This window comes from Bos indicus, chromosome 13 (assembly GCF_029378745.1).
Source record: "Bos indicus isolate NIAB-ARS_2022 breed Sahiwal x Tharparkar chromosome 13, NIAB-ARS_B.indTharparkar_mat_pri_1.0, whole genome shotgun sequence".
NCBI classification, from domain to species: Eukaryota; Metazoa; Chordata; class Mammalia; order Artiodactyla; family Bovidae; genus Bos; species Bos indicus.
The window spans coordinates 78,611,805-78,626,218 of record NC_091772.1 but is presented as its reverse complement, the minus strand read 5'-3'; the positions used below and the strand labels follow the sequence as shown (position 1 = coordinate 78,626,218).

Here is a 14,414-nt window from a genome sequence, read left to right as displayed (position 1 = left end):
AAGGAAACGGCAGCCCACACGAGTATTCTTGCCTGGAAAATTCCATGGACAGAGGAATCTGGCAGGCCACAGCCCTTGGGGTCACAGAGTCAAACACGACTGAGCACACGCGCGCACACACAGACACAGACAACAAGGTTCTGTGCTGACGGGCAGATAAAAAGCGTTGACCCGAGGCTCATGGCCTCTGCATTTCCCGTGCAAGCAGACTGGTTCAGTTTCAAATCCCAGGGGTCACGGTGACTTTATGCGCCGTAATTGCTGTGAATAACGGGGCCGTGTGTGTGTGTGCGCCTGTGCGTGTGTGCATACATACATGTGCACATGTTTTTTCCCCATCAAGCAAGGAAACATCTGCAAGCAGCCTTATTCTTATCTTGTTGCTCAAGATGTTCTCCCTGGGTCAACCTTCAGGAGCCCAGTTCTGACTCGTGGGGTCTGAGCCAGCCCCGTGCACTCTGTGGGACTCAGCCACAGGGGAGCGGCCCCTGCGAGGCTTTGATGACTTGACCCTTCCCGTCCCGCAGGCAAGGGCTGCCTCCAAAGTCCTCCCCTTCCACGCTTCCCTGGGAGAGGAGACATCTGCAATCCAGAGGCTGGTGGCCTTTGGCCCGGGTTGTTGGGCCTGACCCACGCTGTCTTAACAAAATAATTTATAATTAGTTGTCGATAGTTGAAAACTGGGCGGCTCCCCACAAAGTCGAGGTTTCTGGTTTTTCTTGGAAACGTTAACGGTCCGCCTCAGGCCCCACACCCCGGGTGGCAGGGCCCCTTGGGGAGGGCCCTGGGGACATGCCCCCCGGCCCGGGCGCCCCTGAGGTCTGGCCGTCAGTCCGTCCGTCTGCCCGCAGCCCCGCAGAGCTCGCCGGGAGCACGCATCCACTGAGAGCCTGATGGAGTGCATCCTGGAGAGCTTCTCCTTCCTCAACGCCCACATCGCCCCCCACGAGCTGGCCCTGTTTGGGGGCTCCCAGGGCCTGCGGTGAGTGCGCCCCTCCCAGCACTGACCTGGAGTCCAGCCTCGGGCCCAGCGGCCTGCCGGCCCCTCAGCCCCGACTCTGTGTTGGTTTCTTTATTATGGCCCTGGCCCTGCCTGGCATGTGACCAGCGGAGCAAACAAGGATCACTCAGCTAGCCTTGAGCGTCTGCTCTGAGCAGTGGGCTTTCTTTTTAAATCTTATAAAACGACGCCGGCACACGCAGTAGAACCTCAGACCTCTGCGGAGCAATCTCGCAGCCCCGCCCCCACGAGCATGGCAGGCACCCACAGCTCAGCAGCACAGAAGTACACGAATGGGTTACATTTCTCCCCACCTCTCGGGACCCCCCGGGGAGGGGGTGCCACGTCCACCCCCTCAGGGCTCGGGCTCAGCCCGTCATGGAGCAGACACGGTGCCGGGTGCGCTGGTGTCTTACTCAATCCCCCGGTGGCCCAAGCTTGGGGTTCCTGCCCCCACTTTCCGGACGAGTAAACTGAGGCTCTGGGAGGCAGACTCATCCAGAGTCCCAGAGCTAGGGATTCATCTGAGCCCCAGGCTTCTGCACGCCCCGGAAAGTGGGCGGGGCGGGGCGGCCTTCCCAGCCCTGCTTTGTGAGAGCTGTCACTCCCATTTGCCGCGTCTCCGTTTCTTAGTTTTCTCCCCAGTTTACCTTCATCTTCCTGGGACCTGGAGTCGGCCCCCGTGATCAGAGCTCTCCAGGGAGGGAGGGTTTCCTCTGTCCTCGGAGGCAGCTGAATGCTAACGGACCAGTCACCCAGTTCTCACTTCCACTCAGAAAGGACAAGAGCCCACCTCCAACACCGCCGCTGAAAGCGCCGTCCAGGGAGCTCACGGCTGGTGCCCCAGAGCTCGACGTGCTGCTCACGGTTCATCTCCAGGTCTGCACAGCGCTGCTGCAGGTGGGCGAGGACCTGGGGGGGCGGGGCGGGGTGGAAGATTCAAGATGGGAGGGGTAAATAGTCCTGTGGTCCTCAGGCAGCCCAGGCCATAAACCGAAGGCAGTGGTGGTGACTCTTTAGGTGGCAGATGCTGGAGCTCCAATCCAAACTGGTTCAGAAGGAAATGATTTGGTTCACAGACTTGAAAGGCCCAGAGGTGGGCTTCAGGTCCAGCTGGATCCAGGGTTGCAAACAACATCACGATTGGGTCTCACCCTCTCTTGGCTCTGCTTGCCTGTGCTGGTTGGCCTCATGCTCTGGCAGGCTCCTGGCAGCTCCAGCCTGCATCCTGTCCTCTCAGCTGCTCTGGCGAGGAGGAATCCCCAGACGACAGGGCGCTACCGTGGGGATAGGAGGGACGGGGAAGAGGCAGATGGGGAAAGGGCGGGTGGGGGTCACGGGCATGGTAGCTGACCTCAGAGGGCATGTTCTGGGCTAACCTGGCACACCGTGGGCTGCTTCCCAGAAACTGGGCTCCCCTAACCTGTCGAGGATGGTCCAGGAGTGGCTTCTGGAAGAAGCTGCGCAGCAGAAGCAGGTTCTGGAGACGCTTTCCGTGCTTGACTTTGAGAAGGTCAGCAAAGCAATGTCCATTGAGGAGAGTAAGTACCTGCTGTCCGGCCGTGTGAATGGCAGGAAGTGATGAGGATGAAAGCCCGTGGGGGGTGGGGGGCTCCTCTCCCTTCCCGACACTTGTCAGTCAATGGCACCTAGGGGACGCGAGTGGGGAGTGTCTGGGCTGGGACCAGACCCACACCGTGGGGGCGGGAAGGGAGGCCAGCTAGCCTCGGTCAGCCGGGTGACCCTGGACGAGGGTCACTGCTCTGAGCAAACGAGTAGCTGCTCCGAGCCTCAGCTTCCCCATCTGTATAATGGGGAGGCCCCCGGGTAGGTGTCAATGAAGGAATCCCCAGCACACATTCAAGGCACACACGGCATGCTGCCCAACAGGGGCAGGGACCCCAGCCCCGTGGGACCTGCCCTTGTCCGTCAGGGGAGACTGGGAGCAGCAGTCCCGGGGGTGTCGTGGGGCCGGCAGGCGGTTACCAGATGAGGCTCAGGGCCAAAGCTGCTCGTCTCTGCAGGTGACGCCTGCGGGTGGGGAAGGGGCCTGCCTTAGGCCAGGCCGCGCCCCCCTCCCCAAGCCCTTGGGTCCCAGGGGCAGGGACCCCCGGGCCTCCTCGTTGCTCACTCTTCCCCCCATGCCGGGCGGCTCTCTGAGCCCAGCCTTTCAGTCCTCCCACAGGCCACGCGGAGGAAGGGCTGCCTGAAGCTCTGGAGGGGCTGCACGGGGCCCGGTGCCACCCTGTCCTGCCCGGGGACGGCGCTGCTGGACCAGCTCAAGAAGACGTTCCTGCACAGAGTCAGGGGGAAATACCCGGGACAGCTAGAGACAGGTAGCCCCTCCCCTCCCCATGCTCCCTGGGCAACGCTGTGTGGAGCCCCTAGAGATAGGTAGCCCCTCCCCTCCCCATGCTCCCTGGGCAACGCTGTGTGGAGCCCCAGGGTCTGGAGCATCACTACCACAGGCCTCCCTCTTGCCCCTTCCGTGCCCGCCTCTGCTGCAGATGCCCCCGCGGCATCGAAGGGAGGTGTCGCTCACTTGACCACAAAGCACCTCCTCTTCCCAGGGGAGGAGGGCGGAGCCAGTGAACCCCGGGAGCGGCCTGCGTCTGTCCGTGGGCTGGTGCTTCTGGGGACCGGTTGATTGCATAGCTTCCACCAGAACCTTAGAGAAGGGCCCCCGGGGAAGGTAGGCAGGACCCTATCTGCTCGACAGCAGCATCATGAATCTTGGCTGGACTCTTCCCTGGAACGTAGAGCTGTGGCACCTTTGTGTTGACCACTGAAGGGTGGCACGCGTACTCCGGGCAGTGGCTCTGGACCTCAAGCAGTTCTAACCACCCGCCCTGCCGCTGGGATTCAGACTGAGGGGCCTCAGCTGGAGTGTGTCCTCGTGGGAATGGGGGGTGCCCCAGAGATCCCGTGCACAGCCGTCACGGAGCCTCCAGACCGACCCGGCTGGGCTCCCGGGGTGTCGCCCAGGGGTTGAGACCCCCGTCTCCCCCTCACCCTCTGTGTCACCAGCCTGTCACAGGCTCCTGGAGCAGGTGGTCAGCTGCGGTGGGCTGCTGCCTGGAGCCGGGCTCCCTGAGGAACAGACCATCACCTGGTTCCAGTTTCACAGCTACCTGCGGAGGCAGAGCGTCTCTGACCTGGAGAAGCACTTCGCCCAGCTCACCAAGGAAGGTAGGGGCTGGGGCGGCGGGCCGGCGCCCCGTGTTGGGGACAGCCCATCGCGGAGCCCTCTGTCTCAGCTCTGCGAAGCCCGTTTTTCAGAATGCCTTTCCCCTCCAGCTGTTCTTTTGAGAACTAGATTTAATTACATTGCCTGTTGACTCCACATAGAAATGAGCTCCAAGGGCAGGAGGTTGTATGAAGCACAGCAGAGGTCGCAAGTGGACAGGAGGGTGTGCTGGGCTGGCCCGAGTCCCTGAAATAGGGACTGGCGTTGATTCATCTTCAGGGTGTATTTGACCCCTAGCTAGAACGCCTTCCTGGAGATTCCAGGAGGCCCCTTCGGGACTGGTTTGGGCGGGGCCTCGGTGGACCCGTCTTGGGATTTGCTCCTCCATAGCTGATGTTCAGCCTGCAGCTTCCTGGACCGGCCGCAGTCAGAGGGGACCCCAGCTGCCCCCTTCTGTCTCTTCCAGTAATGCTCGCGGAGGAGCTGCAGTGCAGGGCCCAGACCAGGACAGTCAGGAAGCTGCAGGGGAAGCGGCTGGGCCAGCTCCAGCCCTTGCCACAGACGCTGAGGGCCTGGGCGCTGCTCCAGCTGGATGGACCCCCCCGGGCCTGCAGAGCAGCCAGCGCCCGCCTGGCTGGCGCAGCCAGAAACAAGAGCTTTCGGGAAAAGGTGCGTGGGGCTGCCGGCGGCCTCTGTGGGCCTGTGAGCCGGGGGCAGGTGGGCTTCATCTCGGAGAAGCGCAAGGCGGGTGATGGGGGTGCTGCGTTGGTGAGATGGTCCCGACAAGACCACAGTCTCATCCGTGGCCATCCTCACCACGGGCGGCCCCAGTCCCGGGGGCGGGGCCGGGGTTGCCATGGTCCCGACATGACCACAGTCTCATGCGTGGCCATCCTCATCACGGGCGGCCCCAGTCCCGGGGGCGGGGCCGGGGTTGCCAAGCTGTCATGACTGCGTGTCCCATGCGTACCAGCTCACTCAGCTCAGTGTTTCTACAGCCACGTTGTCTATTCGGTCTCTGAGATGTCACCTGCGTGTAGGGTGTTCCTTCTTCAGAATTCTGACAGTTGCCCTCCTTTACTTTCGACTAACAAATGTGGCTGGCTGGCTCGTTGTTTGGTTCACTAGAAAAACCAAGAGACGGGACCCCTCCGCCTTTTAGGTTCCTGGCCCTGTGACTATTCTAGATTTAGGGGACCAGCCCACCAGGGTCGGAGAAGGACAATACTGGGCAATACTTACCGTAGTTTTGGGCGCACCCAAGTGCCAGGCACATCCCCCATCCCCCCTGCTTCCTATGAGCCCCTAAAGCAATACTGCAAAGGAAGCACCAGCTTATTTTCCAGCTGGATGGACATGGCCATGGTCATGTGACCGATGGGGCGGGGTCAGAGCTATGACCGGAAGGAGTGATGAGATGCTTTTCCTTCCGGTGGCCTCACCAAAGCTCCCTGTGTTCAGTTCTTCTGCTGTCCCCCGTGGACAGCGGGTCTCTCTGATGTCGCATTTTATCTAGATGGTAGTTTCAGAATGCATTTTGTAAACATTAGATGAGTTTTCAAAAAAATATGTATTTGGCTGCACTGGGTCTTAGCTGTGGCATGTGGCATCCAGTTCCCTGATGGGGGATGGAACCCAGGCTCCCCGCATTGTGAGTGGAGTCGTAGCCACTGGACCCCCAGGGAAGTCCTAAGACCAGTGCTTGCAGATGAACTGAGTACCACAGCCTCCAACTCCATGCTGTGTACACAGGCTGTGAGCATACTGGAAGGCGGGCGGTGGGTGGTACCAAGGGTTATGCTCTCACCAGCCCCCCGTTCACAGCCACCTCATTTCCTAGGCCTTGCTCTTCTACACCAACGCCCTGACCGAAAAGGATGCAAAACTCCAGCAAGCTGCGTGCGTGGCGCTAAGACATCTCCGGGTGAGTCTAAGCTGCCCTTGCTGGTGATGGAGAGAATCCTGGTTGTGATTAATGCTGAAGTTAGTGCATTTCAAAATGATTCCACTGGGACACACACACAAAAAAAAATCACTGCAGTGGAAAAGCACCGGAAAGAGCTGGCTGTAGAGAAACAGCCTCAGCTCTGCCAGCAGCCCTGTGGGCAGAGGCCCCTCAGCAGTGGCCTGGGGCACGTCCGCTCTGGCTCTGTGTGAGCAAGCAGGTAGCCCCAAGAGACTCACTTCTGTGCTCTTGGATTATATGGTTGAATAACCTCAGTTTTGTAGAAAAACAGCGGAGAGCTTCTCTGGTGGCTCAGGAGCAAAGAATCCACCTGCTAATGCAGGAGACATGGGGTTTGATCCCTGGTCCGGGAAGATCCCACATACCTCGAAGCAAGCAATTCTGTGCGCCGTAACTATCGAGGCTGTGCTCTAGAGCCCTGGACTCCCACCAGCGAGCCCACGTGCCACGTCTGCAGACGTCCACGTGCTCCAGAGCCCAGACTCCGCAGCAAGTCATTGCAGCGAGAGACCCAGCACCACAGCCAGAGCGGCCCCGGCTCGTCGCAACCGGAGAAAAGCCTGTGCGGCAACGAAGAGCCAGAACAGCCAAAAATAAACGAAAAAAGTGTCAAACGCAGAAATGCAAGTTACTCATCCTTTTTTTTGGTCACACCTCGAGGCACATGGGATCTTAGTTCCCCAACGAGGTTTCGAACCAGTGCCCCCTTAAGTGGAAGTGTGGAGCCCTGACCACCGACCCACAGGGAATTCCCCCAGTTATCCCTCTCTGTGCATAAAGTTTTAAAATTTATATGGAGTTCTGAATTACTTCCTTACGTTAGACTTAGCGCTCAGTGTTATCGCAGGGCCACAAAATATAAATAAAAAACAATAGCATATGTTTGGTTGCCCTGGGTCTCTGTGGCTGTGCCCGGGCTTTCTCTAGTTGTGACAAGTGCGGGCTCCTCTTTGTTGCAGAGCGTGGGCTTCTCCTCTCGTGCAGCAAAGGCTCTAGGCGCACAGGCTTCGGCTGTCGCAGCATGCTGGCTCAGTGGCCGTGGCCCACGGGGTGAGCTGCTCCGCAGCATGTGGGATCCTCCCGGACCAGGAATTGAACCCAGGTCCTCTGCATTGACAGGTGGATTCTTATCCAGTGAACCACCAGGGAAGCCCCTAAATGCTTTTGAGACTCTTGAGACAACACACCACTTTACACTCATTTGCGCAAAGATACAGATACGAGGGGGTGCTGGTTTTACTATTTGTAACTCTTATTTTAAAAAACTCATTGCCATTTTGCTAGATGAAAAATGCTCCGAACAGTCTAAATTATTTCTGGAAGGAACCAACAGGAAATTCTATGAGGTCCATCTGGTTATGATCAAATAACCAGGGAGTGGCCAGGAGGTCAGCGGGTGGGCAGCCGTGCCTGGACCAGGACACTGGTCACTCCTCTCCTGGTCTGACCTGGAGGGTGGGGTTGGGCGAGGCAGAGGAGGTAGAAAGGTTCAGAAGAAAGCAGGTCTTATTCCAACATGGGCCTTTCAGAAGGCGTCAGGGTGGAAAAGATGATGTTTGCCAAGGGCACTTCAGTGAACCCGAGGCCTCATGAGAAGCATGGAAGCCTTCAGAGAAGGAAGGGGCTGAGGTCGCAGAAGCCATGCTAGGGCTGGTCGTGCAGGGGTTTATGAAAGCGGACACTTGTTCCTTAAAATGTCCCCTGAGGGGTCTGCTTTCCCCCAACCTCGAACAGGGCGTGGAAAGCATCGATCAGATCGCCAGCCTGTGCCAGTCTGATGTGGAGGCCGTGCGTGCAGCCGCCCGGGAAACCACGCTGTCATTTGGTGAGGTCCAGCGTCCCGTACTCCCGACTGCGGGCAGGGGCTGGGGGGTGCCGGGGTCCATGGAGAGGTTGTGCTGGGGAGGCCACGGTCAGCTCCCCAGAGACGCAAACCCGCACACAGCACGGGCACCGCCAGCGACCCACTTCACCGTGCCTGGCGGGGGCAGGTTTCCTTCACGGTTGAGGAGGCAAGAGGCGCTCTGTTAACGTCTCAACCTGCCCCGTTTATGATCCGTGGGGACAAAGGCCAGATGTAAGGTGGGACTAAGGTTTGGCAGACCGTGCTGGACACAGGGGCGGGTCATAGGGTCCACGTGAGCCAGGCCCTCGGGCTCCAGTGGCCCCGGAGGCCCGGATGTCTGGAAGCACTGAGGCCACCATGGCTCACCAGAGTAGATGAGAGCGAGGTGGGGGGACAGTCCCCTGACAGACAACCTTGATATTTCAGGAGAGAAAGGTCGCTTGGCTTTTGAGAAGATGGACAGACTCTGCTCAGAACAGAGAGATGCGGCCTTTGGCCAGGAGGCAGATGTTGAAATCACAATCTTTTAAGAAGTCTCAGCTGATGGGCTCACATCCGGCGTCCCTGTCTGTGCTGTAGCCTGGCCCCAACACAGGGAGGGTTTTGGGAGGGTGCGGCGGGGGGGCAGGCTGAGCGCCCCCCAAAAAGCATCAACTGGCCGAGCTGCTTCCTGACCGTCCAGGCAGTTACGAAGCCCCGGGGCATACGTGGGACTTCCGTCCCGGGGCAGAGCAAGCACGGCACTTTGAGGGCTGCACTCCGGTCCGCCTTTGGCTTTGAGCATCTGCCTGACTTTCCGCAGGTTGCAGAGCCGGTCAGTGCCGGCTGGTCCTGCTATGGGGAGGCTGAGGCTGGGAGTCAGCAGGGCAGCTAGCTCGGCGCCATCTGGTTCCCTCAAGCCCGGGACTGAGGCGGCGAGTGGGCTGGCTGACCCTGCTAAGAAGGCGGTGTGGGTCGTGGGGCATGCGGGAGGGCCCAGCCAGGGTGTCCACTGTTCACTTCAGCCAGACACACAGCCCAGATGCCCGTGGAGCCGGGCGGCGGCCTGCCAACCACGGACCTTGATCTGTGGTTCTACGACACGAGTAAACAAGGACGTGGCCTCCGCCGAGAAGTCTGAGTGTCCTTTGCCTTGACCTTCACCAGTCAGAACAGAGGGGCTTCCCCGATGGCTCACTGGTAATGAATCTGCCTGCACTGCGGGAGACTCGGGGTTTGATCCCTGGGTCGGGAACATCCCCGGGAGGAGGAGATGGCAACCCGACTCCAGTGTTCTTGCCTGGAGAATTCCATGGACAGAGGAGCCTGGCGGGCTGCCGTCCATGGGGTCGCACAAGTGTGACGACCGAGCGCAATGAAGCACCAATCACAATGGGGTCTGAAGCAAGTCCACTCAGGGCTTGTTAAATACACTGCTGCAGAGGCCACGCGCTGGTCTGAAGAAAGATTTCAATGAACATCACATTTAAAGGAAAAAAACTAGTTTCCTATTTAAGTCTTAAGAAAACCCCAGAGTGTCCTGGGATGTTTCTGGGTTAATACAGAGGCACCCTGGGTTCTGGATGTGGAATCCACAGTGGAATTGGAAAGCTCTATAATTTAAACATGCTCATTTGCATTTCATGTATATATTTTGTGCTCTTTGGTTTAATTCAGTATTTATTGCCTTGCCGATATGTTGTTTTCTGAAATTTCAATAAAAATAACTTTTTATTGGTGTTTCACTCTACCTGAGACACGAGGAAGGCAGTGGTGGTTTTCTCAAATATCCTGAAGGAAGAAGCCACCCTCACCCCCCACCCCATTCCCCAGGGCCCTTTCCAACGTGACTTTCTGTGAAGTGGCTGCTCCCATACACGCGGCGGCAGCGGAGGGTGGTGGTGGGGCAGGGCGCCCCTTGGAGTCTCCCCAGGCACCCTGAGTCCTCTCTCCTTGGACACCAGGAAGCCATCCTTCTTGGGCCCTGGGCCCTGTCTAATTTCTGCTCAAGGTTACAAATTTGTTTTTCACACTGGCATCCCACCTTCTCAGGAAAGCTCAGCTGCCTTTGTTTGTACCTGAGACGACGGTGACGGTCCCCACTGTCCTTGCTGGGCGCGCGGGGGCCCCGTGACCACAGGCTGTCTGCCCTGCTAGGCTCCACGCTCTCACTGGGAGGCCACAGCACCCGCAGCTTACTCAGCAGCCAGCTTTGAAACAACCGTAAAACCTTAAAGGACGTAAGGGAACTCTCTGTACTATTTCCTCAACATTCCGCAAATCTGAAATTACTCCAGAATAAGAAGTTAAAAGAAAAAACACCACCTTAGGGGAGAGTCCCGTTTGACTTCAGACTACATGAACCCATTCCCTGTTACGGCTCCATCAGTTCAACGGCAAATGCGACTCGGGAAGGGGCTGAGAGGCGGTCCCCCAGCGAGGGCACACGTCAGGCTGAGCAGCTCTTCAAACAACTTGTATAAACTCGTCAAGTTATCCAAGGGCCCTAATACGCTGAAATGGTGAGTTCTGTTACCGCTACTGAGGGATAAGAATAAGAAGAGGCCCCGAAGCTCCAAGTAAACGCACCAGGCGGGGAACGTTCTCGCAGGCCAAAGACACCCACAACCCCAGCAGGCTGTCGTAACCCTCAGACGTGGAAAAGCTGCAGCCCCTCCTGAAGGACAGCATCTGCTTCGCAGCAGCAGGCATGGAAAGAGACACGAGTTGCCCAGCTTGGTTTAGGCCCATTAAGTGAAGAAATGGGAAGCACCCCAAATCCATGTTCTTTAGAAAAAAAGATTTTTATTGTTGCAACTAAAATGCAAACCATCATTTATATGGCAAATTGGAAAACTGTACAGTTTGACAGTTCTGTGAGGTCACAGAAGACCCTGAGACGCGCCCCCCCGCCCCCATCATGCATCCACATATACACACACCTGGAAAGGTATTATACCAAAACACCTGGCTTTTTTGTTTTGTTTTTATTTTTGTAAAAATGGTTTATTCTATGGCCATTGTAAAAAATAATGACCTGATGAGTAAATGTTGGCTTAAGGCATATAGCACAGCAGCTCACTACTTCTCTAACATACGGGCGACAGGACGCAGAGCCATCTGTTTTCCAAGGACAGGAGGTTAAACCAGTATATCCACTTTGAAATGCTACTGTATATACACACCCAAACTACTACATACACATACAGGACTTAACAGAACAGACGCACAAGCCCAGCTCACACACGCTTACAGCCTGGCCCCCAGCCTCATCTGCACCTCACCAAGGCCTGCGGGCAACACCGCAGATGCTCCCCCATGGAAACTTCTTGCAGAGCTTCTAACACGTGAAAGGCAAAAATGTGAAAATGCTGGCAAAAGAGCAGCTCATGAGCCACAGCTGCCTTTTTTTTTCTTGGTAAAAAAAGCCACTGAATGTGGAGGTCATAGGTTCCCCCCACACAGGCGGAGTCCTGAGCACCATCAGTCCCCAGAGTTCGAGGTGGGGGCAGACACCTCGTGCAGCAAGGCCCCCGGACCTAGAGGGCCACAGGCTGACTTGAAGGGACCGTCGTCCAGGATGTTTCAGGAAGGGCAGTTTCCGACAGTTGCCTTGGTTCCAAATCACGGTCCGCTCAAGCTGAGTGTGAACTTGGGCGCAGTGGAGGCTGATCCCAAAGGTGCGTGTGTGGGTGGGTGGGTGGGAGGGAGGACCCTGCTTCTCTCCATGTCCAGAGTGCAGGTGTGACTATGCTTCCCATCCCCTTGGAATGTCTGAGCTGCAGTGGACCCAGCTGGAGCAGGACAGGCTGGGCCTCACTTGAAAGTCACCAGACTGTCGTGCCAGGAATTACGCAACTATCTGTTACTCGAAAACGTCATTCCACTGCTGAATGGCGACTATTTCAGCAACAGTCTTAGGAACCACAGCCACGTAACGATCAGACCGTGCAAAGGGAAACTGGACTTGTACACGGGGCACGCTAGTCAGCAGAGCGCGAAGTATTCCAAGCACGTCATATCTGATGGGGACACAGGAAGATGGGACATGCATCCTAATACACACAGAGGGAGTGGTGGCTGAGATCAAGGTTGAGCAGATAACTGGGGAGGTGAGGAACCAGGACAAAGGAACCTCACACCGTGTCTTAAATAGCCAAGTGTCCATTATCATTATCCCCTTGCTCTATGAACACACGCAGACTTCCTCTCAAGCTCCCCGCAGCATCACGACACGACAGCTCCCAGCCATCCTCCTACTGGGCACTGGTCTATGCAGAGGCTCACGGCAAAGTCCTCCGTTCCCAGCCCGACCTGAGGGTTCACTGCTGTAATTCTGGATGAAGCCCTTGGTGCAAGGCTGACATCAAAAAACTGGAAGCTGTTACTGGTTTAAGAAGACGCTAGTGCACTGTGGATGCCCTCGGGGAAACAATGTAGAAATAAATACGGAGTGGAGAGGGGCTCACTATGGGCAGTCTCCCAGGAGGGCGGAGGGAAGGACTGTGTGCCAGCCACCGAAGGCCCCCATGTGAGGCTCGTCCCGCTGCCCATCCAGGCTGCCCTGCCCCGTGCCACGGGCACAGCACCCTCCCGTGCCCTCTCAGAACCGGGCTGTGGGTCTGGTCGTCCAAGCAGGGGAGGGGGAGGAAGGGGGGACAGTGGAGCCGAGGCCAAGTGCCCAGGAGGGCCGCTTCAGTGCAGACCCGCGGCTCAAGGGCAGCTGCGGCCCTGCCCGCTGCCTCACTCACGGTGGCTGCCTGCCAGGTGGACGAGGCTGGCACTGGGTCAGGCTGTATGTTGCTGCTGAACAGGAACTGAAAAGAAACCAAGTATTTCCAGACGAGCCCGGCACTGCAGAGCTGCAGACGCACGCACACCCTGGCCACCCCCACCTCCCACGAAGAGTTTGATTTTTCACAGGAGCTCTGCCTTCCCAAAAATCACCTCCAAAGAAGAAACTGTTTGCATGCTGCTAAACCGCTGGATGCAAAGACGGTTGCTTAGAAAAGAAGTAAAATGTGAAAAACCAACAAAGAACGAATCACCTTGGGAGGTGATTTCTGTGACCGGAGATTTGAGGCTCCTCCTTGGCCTCTTCCCTAACTTGAACAGCAACACGTTCCAACGGGGGGATTTCTGCTGAGACAGCATTCCTATTCCGGGCCGAGCGGAACCTGCTCCGTCTGGGTCTCGAGGCCTGGGTGGAGGGCCGGCAGCCGCCCTGTGGTGACCTCTGGCCCCAGGGGACCCTGAGTGGGGATGGAGCGAGGCGGGCAGGGCGGGCAGGCCGGCCGAGAGGGGAGGGCTGTATGGGGAAACCGACGGCGGGACACAGCGGGACACCCTGAGCAGAAGCAGAAGCCAGGTTCTGATTCCTAGAGATGGCCTTCGCCGCTCTCCTTCTCCCAGTGGGGAAGTCCGCAGCAGGGGCTGCGCCCAAGCCAGACAGGGTCCGACCCTCAACCCTCTTCTCCAAAGGAATTTACATTCGTACACGTGTGGGAGTCTTTCCCTGGGAAATCAAATAAAAACTGTATCTGGTGACACCACCTAAGGGCACAAGACAGTTTCGTTAAGTGCGCCTGGTCTTTTCTCCCCACCACCCCAGAAATAACAAAAAGCTGCTTTTTATAAAGGTTAAAAACAACAATGTGTTGTAATTCTATTATTTTTTTTTTCAAAAACAAATGAGCAAAAAAAAGGAAAAAAGAGAGAGAGAGACGTATTTGGCATTTCCTCTGCTTACTCCTGAATAGGTTAAGGCCCTGAGATTAGACTCTTCTACTCCTGGGACCACAGCGCCTCCAGACCCCAGTGCATCAATCCCCAGTCCTCTCTCGTTAGCCCTTCACAGTTCCAGACTCTGAACCCTCTGGCCTGCTTCTTCCGGGACAGGCTCAGCGCCTCCCCTGCACTAAGCGCCGCCGCCAGGCGAAGGCCAGGCTCTCTGTAGGCGGCCCGGCCAGCACGTCCGTCAGTGGAAACAGACCCTGTAGCAGAGGTACGCGCCGGCCGTGAGGACCGTGGCCACGCACACGTTGACCAGGAAGGGCTTCCAGTGGCTCAGCGGCTGGTCTCGCTCCTCTGCGGGCAGCGACGGCTCCCCCTGCGCAGGGTCTGCGCCCACGACCCGCCTTCTGACTTCAGTGTCTTGACTCGCGCTGAGGAGTGAGGGGGCAGAGAAGGGTTACTCACCCGGGAAAACAATGGCAAGGACGCTATTACCATGGGAAGAGCTGTAGGGGAGGGGAGCCCCCTGGAAACGGCCTGAAGACGCGGATACTGGCCGGAAGGCTGCCTGTCACCACCTCCTTCCCAGGGCCCGACTGTAGGGCCAGGGCAGGGGTCTGGGGCGAGGCCTGGGTGCATGTGGGCTCCCCCCGGTGCAGGCGCTCAGGGTCTTGGCCCGCTCCATGGTCTCCTGGCATCCTCT

At 57.7% G+C, this 14,414-nt stretch overlaps 2 protein-coding genes across 6 annotated transcripts in view; one reads left to right on the top strand and one right to left on the bottom strand.

Annotated features, from left to right (window-relative positions):
* RIPOR3 (RIPOR family member 3) overlaps positions 1–9,712 on the top strand; it is a 73,236-nt gene extending 63,524 nt beyond the window's left edge. For 3 of the 4 annotated variants that reach the window (XM_070801876.1, XM_070801875.1, XM_070801877.1), the window contains 9 exons: positions 852–982; positions 1,777–1,900; positions 2,406–2,541; positions 3,175–3,336; positions 4,028–4,189; positions 4,654–4,856; positions 6,028–6,111; positions 7,888–7,978; positions 8,426–9,712. In XM_070801876.1, the coding sequence (XP_070657977.1) occupies positions 852–982; positions 1,777–1,900; positions 2,406–2,541; positions 3,175–3,336; positions 4,028–4,189; positions 4,654–4,856; positions 6,028–6,111; positions 7,888–7,978; positions 8,426–8,529 (1,197 nt within the window). In that variant the 3' untranslated portion in view covers positions 8,530–9,712. The other variant, XM_070801878.1, reaches the window with a different exon arrangement.
* A 1,051-nt stretch (positions 9,713–10,763) lies between these two features.
* The window catches only part of PTPN1 (protein tyrosine phosphatase non-receptor type 1), a 63,538-nt gene continuing 59,887 nt past the window's right edge, over positions 10,764–14,414 (bottom strand). For both annotated transcript variants that reach the window (XM_019972575.2, XM_019972576.2), the window contains exon 9: positions 10,764–14,142. In XM_019972575.2, the coding sequence (XP_019828134.1) occupies positions 13,956–14,142 (187 nt within the window). In that variant the 3' untranslated portion in view covers positions 10,764–13,955. The remainder of the gene's footprint in view (positions 14,143–14,414) is intronic.